Genomic DNA, 12910 nt, shown 5'->3' with positions numbered 1-12910 from the left:
CCAATAATTTCCTGTTTCCAGGTAATGAAAGACATAGAATACTGGGACAATGCTCATCAACTCAGCCTCTGCACTCCCCTTAGGGAGGTGGGTTAGGATGTCGATGCCTTCCTGACTCAGAACTGCAGACATGACCTCACCTACAAGTAGTCCTGTAACAAAAACAAAACCAGAGTAGACACAATCACTTTCCATCAACTTTTGACTGAGGCACAGTATATTCTAAAGAGGGAAGCCTATTCATCTATATCCTTCCATTCTTATCTAGGGTTGAATTAGTTCTCAGAACAATGGCAAGGAAAAAAAAAAAAAAAAAAGAACTGGTTAGGAACATGAATTTAAAAGAAACACCAAAAAAAGGCTTTAAAATATCTATGCAATATGGTGATAAGATTGTATAATAGAGTAGACAAGACAGATTGCTACACAGAAGATATAGCCAATTGGTGGCCATTCAACTTGATACCTGAACACACTGTAAAACATATGAATGACTCTTCTGCACAAAGCAAAGCAAAGAGCCTGAACTGGGAGTGCTGTGATGGCTCTGTCTAGGACTTACTGTTTGATCTCTGGCAAGTCACTTTCTTGTATCTACAACAGGGCTGCACATGATCCGGAAGGTACCCTACAGCACTAACATTCTGTGACTCCAATGTTTCATCTGAGATAAAATGCAGTCAGAATATTCTATCATTTTGATGATAAGTTACTACATTATAAAAGCTGGAGTTCAAGGAAAACCCACCAAAGAAACACTCCTGTAACTATACTGGAGGGGAGAGACCTCTCTGGGACTGGTATTTAAGCACAGCAGTGCTGCTCTCATGGGGCCATTTATAGGTCATAAAGCCTTCTTTGGAGCAGGACTGGCCACTAAGACCGTGGAATGTTCTTTAAATCTCGAAGCAGCTGCATCATCTATTTTAGAAAAGTCTTTGGGTCATTGGCAGCCCCACTCTATCACAGAAGAACAAACCTCCAGATTATAGAGGAGAATAGTTGGAAAAGTGGTGGGGGCTTGAAGATAGGGGATGGAGGTAGTGTCCTCAAAGAAGTGAATTTTTGTGTGCTACTGAGCAGGGAGGCAGAGAAGTAGAAAAATTAAAGAGTGTGTTTGAGTTTTGTTTGAAACAGAAAGTAAAGTATGCAATATAAATGGTTACTTTACCTTTTACACTCACAATCCTTTTGACTTTTGTCTTGGGAACCAAATCTAAGGGCATCCTGAATGGGAATTCTTTTCGTCTGCTAACAACACCTGAAATTAAAAATTTTATTGGATTTATAGAGTTCTCAGGGGAGGACTATATACTTTGCAGATTATTTATAACGTACCTACTTCCAATGAATGTTTTAAAATAAAAGACTTTTATAATAACACTATTAAGCTTTGAAAAGAAAGTTAAAGAATAAATGAATAAATATATAATTTAAGAAAAGGAAGTTAAATATCACTGAGGATTTTTAACAAACCGTAGGTTTATACAATCTCATTAAATAAAACATAAAATTTGGCTATAAATTTCTTGGTCATCACAAGAAAGGGAATAAATAGGTTATATAATTGTTATTCACCAGTAAAAGTGTGCCTGTTATTGCCCAAGGAGACAGCATTATTCTTGGAATGAGAATCTAAAAATAACTAACATGCAGCTCTTCGTTGTTAGCTGCCAAAAGCCTCCCGACCCATAGCAACCCCTGACTCATAGGGACCCCATGTGTTACAGAGAAGAACTGTTCCTTAGGGTTTTCTTGGCTGTAATCTTCTTTCTTTCTTTAGCTTTTGTTGTGACTTGAGTGAAAATTTACAGAGCAAATTGGTTTTCCACTCAATAATTCATTCACATTTTTTGTGACAATGACTGCAACCGCTACAATGTGGCAGCACTCTTCCTGCTTTCTCCCTGTGTTTCCCACATACATTCATCCTTCTTTCCTATCCCTTCCTACCTCCTCAGCTTTGTCTCTAGGCAAATGCTGCCCTTTTGATCTCCTATGGTTGTGTTTCCATGTCCCTCTTCTTTGCTTCAGATGGGGAAAGACCAAGTACCTTAGATGACCACTTGCTAGCTTTTAAAACCCCAGTCAATACTCTCCGTAGTTGGATACAAAACGTTGTCTTTGTGAACTATGTTATACCAACTGATTTAACCGTTCCCTGAGACTGTGATCCTAGCCCCCAAGCCCAGACTCATTACCTCAAGGTGTTTGGTTATGGCTAAGAAGTTTTCATAACTTTGACTTCTCACTGCTCTATTATATCAAACCAAAACCAAAATCACTGCTGTTGAGTTGGATCCAACTCATAGCAACCCCTACTTGGGTTTCCGAGGCGGTATCACTGTAGAAGTAGATTGCCCCATCTTCCTTCCAAGAAGTGGCTGGTGGGTTTGAACTGCCAGCCTTCTAGTTAGCAGTCAAATGCCTTAGGCACTATACCTGCTCTACAGGGATATATTTATAGCATATAGAAATATTTTTGTAGAAATATCCTCTGCCAAACTTATATATAGGAACTCTGGTGTTGCAGTGGCTAAGACATTCAGCTTCTAACTAAAAGGTTGGCAGTTCATACCCACCAGCCACTCAGCAGAGGAAAGATGAGGCAGTCTGCTTCTGTTAAGATTTACAGACTTATTAGGGGGCAGGAGTGCATGGAAGGGAAGGTCACAGGGAAGACTATGGGGAGGAAGTGGGAGGAAAGCTTTTGCATTGTGGGAGATTACAGTCAATGTCATGAGATAAAGTGTATGTGAACTGCTGTATGGAAGATAAATTTGCTCTGTAAACTTTCACCTAAATCACAATAAAATTTATTACAAAAAGCAGAAGAAGAAGAAGAAGAAGAAGAAGAAGAAGAAGAAGAAGATTTATAGCTTTATAAACTCTATGGAGGCAGTTCTGCTTTGTCTTACAGGGTCACTATGAGTCGGATTGACATGATGGCAATGGAATTTTTTTTTTAATCTATATATGGTCATGAGTGTAGTCCCATTCACCTACACATACCTGCTCAGCTTGACTGTCTGCCTATGTATCCAGTTATAGATTATTGTTTATTACTGATATTTTGGCTGTAATCTGTAGGAAGTAGTTTGCCAGCCCTTTCTTCTGTGAAGCCAAGTAGGTTTGAGTACCAACTTTTAGGCTGGTAGCCAGTCACAAACCACTTGTGCCACCCAGCTTCCTGTAACTCTTTAGTCAAGGATATATGAAGATTAGCTCCATTGGGAAGTATGCCCTAAATCTCTTCCCACTTTCCACTGCCAGTGTAATTTAGACAGTTTCTCGTCTATGCTCACAACCACATAATTTTTGCACATCTGTACCAGAGGATTTTTTCCACTGTCATCACTAACTTACTTAATAAAAAAAATGATGACATCTATAATTTTCTTAACACATCTGGCACTTTGCTAAGCACTTTAAATGTATTACACCGGTTCCTCACAACATCCCTATATGCTAGGTCTTTTGGTTCAAACCCATCAGCCACATTGTAAGGAAGATGGGACAATCTACTTCCGTAGTGATACTGCCTTGGAAACCCAAGGAGGGGTCGCTATGAGTCGGGTCCGACTTGACGGCACATAACAACAACAACAACATTATTATTATCTTCATAGTTTTATAGGTGGGAAAACTGGGGCTTAGAAAGCAACTTGCTCAAAGTCACAGAGCTAGCAAGGGTGGAGCTGCACTCTGAATGTGGGAAGTTTTACCGTAGGGCTCATAATATTAACCCCAAAAACAGTCTACTGCTCATCATCCTGCTAAGCAGGCTTTTTGAGGACAGGGGCCATCTCTTATTCAACATCGTAGTCCCAGCATTTAGCACAATTCCTGGCACAAGGCATATGCTAAAAAATGAAAGCCATTTTGCAATTTAATGCACAAACCATATGACTTTGTAGAAGATGCAGGAATGTTTCTCATGTAACTTCTTTCTTCATTAACCCTTGATAAATGCCAAGGATATAACATTAAAATAAAACTCAGTGAAGACATGTAAGAGGTTTATAATGTGTTTAAAAGAGCACAGAGTTCAGAAGGAGCTTACCAGCACAACTGGACCGACACTGGGCAAGACGCTTAACCTTTCTATGTCTCAGTCAGTTCATCAATTAAATGAAGTAATATTTTTCTCAAAGAGTCTTTGTGAGCATAAAGATAACATAGACAAAGAGTTTGGCAAACAGTTCTTGTTTAACATCAGTATTAAATATAAGTATGAAATAAAAATAAGTATATAAATATTAAATAATATTTACTGCACACAAGTTGCTTCAGACAATCTAAATTTGATCCTCTACCCCTTTCTTCCTTGATACTTGCTCTTGAGTATTCCGATTCCTTTTAATAATCCCAGTACCAGATGAAAAGTTTTAGAAGAGAAAGGCTAAAACCAAGAAATACCAGTTTTACTTCTTGCCAGAGATCATGGTAAAAGGTCCATTAGGGTATCACACAGAAAGGTAGACCCCATAAAGATTAAAACAATTACAAGTTAAAACTGTAAAATCAATGGGATAAAATGTGAAGAATATCTCTGTTAACTGAGGGTGGGGAAAAGACTTCTTAAAGATTAACCCCAAAATACATAACCATAAGATGAACTTATGACAGATTTGTTACTCACCAGAGACAAAAATCAACAAGAAATAGACAAGAAAATTCAAATGGAAAATAGAAAAAAGGTACAAAAGATATGAACAGACAATTCACAGACAAGAAAGCCTAAAAGGCCAACAAGTATATGAAGAAATACTTAAAATCACTAGTAATCAGAAGAATACAAATTAAAAAATAATGAAATACTACTTTATACCCATCAAAATGAACTTTTTTTTCGAGAGGTGAGTCATGCTGGTGAGGATGTGGGAAGCTGAGAACCCTCCTGCAGTGCTGGGAGGTGCAGGCAGCACAGCCATTCTGGAGGGCAGCAGGACAGAAATAAATGGCCATTCTGGAGGGCAGCAGGACAGAAGTAAAGGACATTAAAGACGCGCACGCTCTGTGACTCAGCAGTCCCACTCCTGCACGAGGGCTCACACAGGTCTGTAAGGATGTTCACTGCAGCATTGTAATGGTAGTGGAGACGTCATCACTGGGGACTGATAAGTACGATTGTGGTGGAATCATACTCTGGAGTACTATATATGAAGCAATAAATTAAATGTATATAGAGAAATAGAGTTCTTAAAATTAGAGTATTGAGTTTAAAAAGCAACAAACAAAACAAGATATAGCACAATACGTTTTATGTATGTTAAAAAGACATATACAAAAGAATATTACCTCCCTACTCAAAGATGTATGTCAGACACATTTGAGTGGATGCATTTGAAGGAAAGAGAATAGGAGTGGGGATCAGGGATGAAAGAGGAAAATAAAACAAGAAAAGCGCCTGCCTAGACCAGTGATGATGGTGTGCCAGGAACTGGGGTGTGAGGAGCTTTTTACCTCTGTATCTGAGAAACGAAAAGAATCCAGGGAGAAGGGGCTTGTGGGTGCAAGAAAGCAGAAACTAAGGACTAGAGCCTGATTGGGTATTGAGCATCTGTGTTTCATCTCTTTTTAAGCTGAGTCACACAACTGTAATTATTATTTGCTTTACAGTTTGTTCTAATGTCTCATCCTTTCTCACTGATTTCTTTTTTCAGATTTCCTTAAACATGATTGTCCATTTACTTTTCCAAATATATCTTAGTTTTGTTTTGTTTTCTAATTGAATTTGATAAAGTATCATACTGTTGTTGTTATGTGCCGTCGAGTCGGCCCCGACTCATAGCGACCCCTCCTTGGGTTTCCGAGGCAGTATCACTACGGAAGTAGGATTGCCCAACCTTCCTTCCGAGGAGTGGCTGGTGGGTTTGAACCGCCAGCCGTCTGGTTAGCAGGCAAGTGTCTTAGCCACTATGCTACCAGAGATCCATCTGAAATAACCTGGGAAGAACTGTCACCTTTACCCTATTTAGCTTTCTAGGAAATAACAAAGTTGCCTAAAAAGATAAGGAGGAAAAAAAAGTCATACAAGATTGGAAAGAGACACAGATTTTTTTTTTTTCTACCAAGATTTTCACAGAGATTTGTTTCCAGATAAAAAATAATTCCCATCTTTGGGCTGTGATGTTCATACTTAGGATGAGTAAGACAGCTGTTCTGAAAAGCTGTTTGCAACACAGTTGTTGTTGTGTGCCGTCGAGTCGGCCCCGACTCATAGCGACCCCTCCTTGGGTTTCCGAGGCAGTATCACTACGGAAGTAGGATTGCCCAACCGTCCTTCCGAGGAGTGGCTGGTGGGTTTGAACCGCCAGAGGAGGCAAAAGTGGTGAAAAGGAAGAGAAACCAAAGGACACAATGGCCCTTGGAGGCTGAAAATTACTCCATGAGGCAAAACCCCTCGAAACTTGTAATATCTCTACCCCATAAATCATGCACAATGGTCAGGCTGAGATGAGATCTGTGTGAAAATAAACTTACAGAAAGAAGTTAGCAGATGAATATGGATTTGTTTTTTCTGTTATTCTACTGAAGACATCCTTTTTAGTTTTTGATGTCCATTGATGTAACACGTAGTCTTAATTCTGTGCTTTCCCAGAGGAAATGGCACTCTGAAACTTTGAGTTGATTGTTACTACTGTGGGCTGTCAATTGCAACCCACAGCTACAGGCCCCTTGTGGTTTCCTAGCCTCTAATCATCGGAAGGAAGATGGGGCAATCTACTTCCTTAGTGATACGGCCTCAGAAACCCAAGGAGGGGTCGCTATGAGTCAGGTCCGACTCGACGGCACATAACAACAACAACAACTATCTTTATGGGAGCAGATTGTCAGCTCTTCTCTCCTGTGAAGCCCCTGGTGGGTTCAAAGCACAGAGCTTTTGTAAACGCAGCTGAGCTCTTAAACCACTGCACCACTAAGGCTCCTTATTCTGGTTATAGTGGTCTTGATTTGTAAGTAATTTTCTTCCCCATTGCTACATCACTGAAAGGAAAGAAAAATGATTTGATACAACAGTGAAAAAAAAATTGACCACTTGAGAAGAACCACCAAACCCCAAACCAAACTCACTGCCACTGAGTTGATTCCAACCATAACGACCTCCACTGGGTTTCTAAGACTGTAAATCTTTATGGAAGTAGACTGCCTCATCTTTCTTCCACAGAGTGGCTGGCTGGTGGGCTTAAACCACCGATCTTTTTGCTAGCAGCCAAATGGCTTAACCAGTACACTACCAGAGCTAAGAAGAACTAGAAGTCTTCTTTTGATGAAAAGAAAAGAATTGTTAACCAGAACTTTGAGCAGGTTAATTCCAGTTTGACCTCCTGTGGAAATTTTACATTTCCACCACAGATATATTGAATCAGAATCTATATTTTAGTAAGATTCCCAGGTGATTCTTTTTAAATTTTGGTTTAGGTGAAAGTTTACAGAGCAAATTAATTTCCCATTCAACAATTTATACACATTTTGTTCTGTGACATTGGTGGCAGCTCCCTCAACGTAACAGCACTCTTCCCGCGTCCTCCTAGGTGTCCCATTGACACTCACTAATCTTGCCTGTCCATTCCTGACTTCTAAGCTTTGGTTTTGGACAAATGCTGCCCTCATGGGTATTACTGTTCACTTTATACACCTATCTATTGTTTGGCTGAAAGGTTATCTCTGGGATTGGATTCAATTCCATGTTTGAAGGATATCTAAGGGCCATAGTCTAGGGGGTCCCACCAGTTTCTAACAGACCAGAAAGTGTGGTATTTTTCAGGATTTTGAGTTTTGTTCCACATTTTTCTCCCACTCTGTTCAGGACCTTCTATTTTAGATCACACTCAGAGTGGTCGGTACTGGTAACTGGGTACCATCTTGTTCTTCTGGTCTCGGGGTAGTGGAAGCTGAGGTTCATGTGGTCCATTAGTTATCTGGACTAATTGTTTCCCAGAATCTTTGATTTTCTTCACTCTTTGCTCTGGACAGGAGAGACCAATAGTTGCATCTAAGATGGCCACTCGCAAACTTTTAAGACCCCAGTTGCTTCTCACCAAAGTAGGAGGTAGAACGTTATCTCTGTTGGCTATGTTATGCCAATTGACCTAGATTTCCCCCAAGACTATGATCCTAAGCCTCTAAACCCAGTGACTCATGTCCTCAAGGTATTTGGTTATAGCTAAGATGTTTTCATAACTCTGTCCCCTGTATGTTCTACTATATACACAGATGTATTTACAGCAATACAAATACATATGTCGAATTCTCCTCTGCCTGACCTATGGGGGTACAGTCCCATTTGCCTTTCCACACCTATTCAGTTTCCATGTCTACCCATGTATCCACTTGCAGATTATTTTTAATTCCCAGATGATTCTTATGTATTCAAAAGAGTCACTGGGGTATCTTGTTAACATGTAGCTTTTGAGTCAGTATTTCTGGAGTGAAAATGCAAAGTCTTAGCAGAGGGTCAAACTGGAATAAACCAGTTTACAGTCCTGTAGTTAACTGATTACATTCATAAATGTAGTCATTTTCATTGACTGTATTTCATACATTCATAAATTTAGTCATAACTGACTAAATTACATAAATATGTAAATATGTAGGCTTTGATTCAGCACTCAAATGTTTGCAAAATTCAAATTTGAGATGATTCAGAATACCTCTATTGAAGTAAAAGCAGGGAAGTAGAGCAAAGAGGACAATTTGTTAAGTGAATAATCAGTTCTACTGTGTTTTTAAGTAATGCATGTTAAAAAATTATGTGAATGACTTTTCCTTGTGTGTTCTTTGGACTCATGGTTTTATATGAACGTATTATAAATTATTATTGTGATGGAGAAAAGCGATTGATATATAAAGGAAGTCATGCAATTATTAATTCTTCAATGTTTTGCATTTAAAATTAATGAAATTATTCTTTGTTTCAAATCATCCAAATTATGGTACAACAAATGCTATGAAGAATGGCAATGAACTAAGACATGAAAATTTCTAATTTTAGATAACTAACATTTTGAAAAATTGTGTTTCAGTTACATGTACACTTTAATTTCCAAAGCAAAAGGCAGCATATAAAATACAAAATCATTTTGCCTACCATAAATACCCTTTGGGTCCAGAGTAATGCCAGCATGACTTTCCCTTTTGACACCTTCTGGCTAAAATAAAGGTGGAACACATTAAGTTACTTACATTTATATAACCTGAAGTCCTTGGATCAAATTTTCTTGACCATTTTTCCAATTAAAAAACCCCTTTCTTTGGGAAAGGCAAAGTTTGTATAAACACTTATATACCTACATGCAGGAATAACATTTCTGGCTATCTGTATAGTAATAAGAGAAAACATTTGTATAGACGTTATTATGTGCCAGGTAATTGGTCTAAGTACTTTGTATATGTTTAACCTCAAAACAAACCTAAGAGGTTAGTACTATTATCACTCATTTGACAGATAAGGAAACTGACACACAGAAAGATAAAAAAAATTTATCCAGTGTCATACTGTGGTAAACCAAAAAAACCCACTGTCCTCAAGTCGATCCCACTCATAGCGACCCCTCCTTGGGCTTCTGAGGCAGTATCTCTATGGAAGTAGATTGTCCAATCTCACACTGTGGTTGTTGTTGTGCCTTCGAGTTGGACCTGACTCACAGCAACCCCTCCTTGGGTTTCCAAGGTGGTATCCCTACTGAAGTAGATTGCCCAACCTTCCTTCCAAGGAGTGGCTGGTGGGTTTGAACCGCCAGCCTTCTGGTTAGCAATCAAGTGCCTTAGGCACTATGCTACCAGAACTCCTTACACTGTGGTAGGAAGTGGCAAAGCCAGGATTTAAACCAGGGCTTTAAATGGTTCATTCTGGTTCAACCCTTGATGAAAATTTGCATTTCCACCCGGGGTATACTGAATCAGAATCTACATTTTAACAAGAAGTATACATAAGAATTACCTGAAGATCTATAAGAATCAGTAGGATCTTGTTAAAAATGTAGACTCTGATTCAGTATACCTGGGATGGAAATGCAAATTCTCAGCAGGGGGTCAAAGTGGTCAAAGCCCTGATTGAAACACGTAGCCTGGCTCCAGAGCTTGTGGACAAAAAGAACCACAGTGCCAGGATGCATGAGGGTGTGTCTTACACAGAAAGAGTCAATACCTGTTTACAGAAGTGAATTCAATGGCTATAAACAGAACTTAAAGAATGAAGAATTAGGAAATTCCAGCTCTGTCATTAACTAGTCATGTGACTCTTTGTAAGTCATTTAACCTTTCTTAATAAGGTAACAAAAGCACTTAACCAAATGTGGATAAAGAGTATTCAATAGATAAATGAGTTCTCTTCTTTTTTCCTGACATGTTCATTCATTTATAAAATGGAAAATTGTCTAGACTATAAGTTCTTTAAATGCAAAGGCCGTGTCTTATTTATTGCTGTATTTCTAGTACCTCACATAACCTCTTAATCGCATAATCTCATAATCACAGAGATTCTCAAGACATACTTTCTGAATGTGTTGGGGGAGGGGGAAAGAAACCCTGGAAGGTTATAAAATTGGGTATCTCAGGATGTGGACATTATTGGTGAGTTTATTTCTTTTCTTCTCTGTGGTTTTTTAATATTTCCATATTTTCCAAAATAAGCAAGAATTATTTTTAATTTTTTTCTACAAAATTTCACACTTATTGAAAAGTCGTTAAGAATAGTACAAAAACTGTGACTTCCACCCATAGTAGCTAACATTATACTACATTTGCTTTATCATTTTCTCTGTGTGTCTCTTTCTGAACCATTTAAGAACATGTTGCTGATAACATTAATTTTTTCTTTCCAGAATGAAAACAATGTTATGAGAAGGAATTAGAAAAAGCAAGTTTTTCTTACCACCACACGTAATGTTTTTACTAAGATTTCTTTTCCCAGTGATGTCTCCAGGGTAAAGTTGATGTTGTGGAGGCCTATTTCCAGAGGAAGCACGCTGAAGGTCACAAAGTGACTGGAGGAGCCCTCCACCTTCTGAAACACACATCTAGGGTGCTTTGTCCTCTGATCACCAATGGTTGCACTTCCCGATGTACAGATTCCCTCAACAGTAGACATTTTAACACAGAACTGAAATATCACAGGTGAAGAATTTTATTAAAACACTTTATCTCAAAGATAAAGAATGATCACCCTGACTAGGTAGCTCCGTTTATACCCGACTGCTAACCTAAAGGTTGGTTTGAACTCACCCAGCAGTACTGTGGGAGAAAAGGCTTGGTGACCTGCTTCCATTATAAAGCCAAGGAAACCCTATAGAGAAGCCTTACTTTGACACACATGGGGTCTCCATGAGTCAGAATAAACTCGATGGCAAGCAACATCAACATGTTCATGTGGACACACACTCTCCACTGGTGCTCTAATGACTGAAAATAACCCTTCAGATTCTAAGCCTTTGGAGAAAGCTTGTTTCTAATTTTCCAAAACACTGTAAGTTCCTATGGAGCTTGTCAATGTGAAGGGATGTCTAGAAAGTTCAGCACTGGCTCAGAATGTCTGACCATCCTTGGTCATTAGTTACCATGACTGTAAACTAATTAATCAGATGCAGCACTTCTGTAATTCTTTGTTCAAACTGTTGTGACAGCACAGCTACACTGTCTCTTTACATACTTGTGATCTGTCTTTGTATGTTGGTATTTTGGACACTGGAAGCCTCAAGCTCAGGCACTGTGTCTTATTCATCTTTGTATCTTTAGCTCAGCCTCTGGTATTCAATAAAAGGTGTTTTATGAAAGACTAAAAACTTCATATCTTAGCATTCAAGGCCCTACCCAATATTTCCCCAGTTTACTTTTGCAATCTCACTTGCCATGCACTTCCAACTTGTATTCTATTTTCTAAGCGACCTCTAGCATCACTGGGTTTAAATTCTGGCTCTGCCTTGTGCTTAGGTTGTGATGGAAGGCAGGTGGCATGACCTCTCCAATCCTCCATTTCTTTGTTTTAGTAATGGAAATAATAATAGTACCTTCTGACTTCTGGCTCAAATAATGAATGTGTTTCATCTCTTTTCCAAAATCTACTGAGTTGATGGAATTGAACGTGTACCCCAAAGTACAAACCCATAAAACCCATAACAAATCAAGCAGGAAAACAAAAGAGAGTGCCAATATTCAATATTTTGAAGAATTTTTTAAAGATGGAAACTTCCTTCTCCCTCTTAACTATCTTCTTGGGAAACACAATACCTTCCTTGAGTGGGTGGGGCAAGAGCTAGAAAAGTCTAGTACTAGGTGTCCTGAGGCCAATGATTTCCCCAGGATAGCAGAAGTGGGTGGAGAAGGATAGATACAGATGAGTCATTTGATAAAATTCAATATAAATCCATTATAAAAACTCTTGTTGTGTTGTTATGTGCCGTTGAGTTGGACCTGACTTGTAGCAACCCCTCCTTGGGTTGCTGAGGCAGTATCACTATGGGAGTAGATTGCCCAACCTTCCTTCCGAGGAGTGGCTGGTGGGTTTGAATCGCCAGCCTTCTAGTTAGCAGTCAAATGCCTTAGGCACTATGCTACCAGAGCTCCTATAAAAACTCTTAGTAGATTTAAAATAGAAAGAAACTTCTGAAACTGATACAGAATATTAATAAGAATCCGTAGTATTTTTCCACAATTAAAAAACCATACTATGACAATGATTACTGTTTTCAGTAATAGCTAAGTTGCTCCCATTGGACAACTCTCTGCCAATAATGACTATAAACTCTGGAATATACACACACAGACACACAGACACACACACATATGTGTGTGTGTGTGTATGTATGTATAATATATCTATCTATATATATATATATACACACATATATATACCAAAAAGGAGCTCTGGTAGCACAGTGCCTAAGGCACTTGACTGCTAACCAGAAGG

At 38.8% G+C, this 12910-nt stretch overlaps 1 protein-coding gene across 1 annotated transcript in view; it reads right to left on the bottom strand.

The window, feature by feature from the left end:
- The window catches only part of LOC103193519 (complement C5), a 136763-nt gene that overhangs the window by 54690 nt on the left and 69163 nt on the right, over positions 1-12910 (bottom strand). The window contains 4 exon segments of the mRNA XM_042780394.1: positions 1-152; positions 1172-1261; positions 9095-9155; positions 10880-11107. Of these exon segments, the coding sequence (XP_042636328.1) occupies positions 1-152; positions 1172-1261; positions 9095-9155; positions 10880-11107 (531 nt within the window).

The sequence above is a fragment of the Orycteropus afer genome, unplaced genomic scaffold, assembly GCF_000298275.1.
Source record: "Orycteropus afer afer isolate SDZICR_OR568_19922 unplaced genomic scaffold, OryAfe1.0 scaffold00037, whole genome shotgun sequence".
NCBI lineage: Eukaryota > Metazoa > Chordata > Mammalia > Tubulidentata > Orycteropodidae > Orycteropus > Orycteropus afer.
Note: the sequence above shows the minus strand (reverse complement) of the source record. Positions and strands in the feature narration are given on the sequence as shown.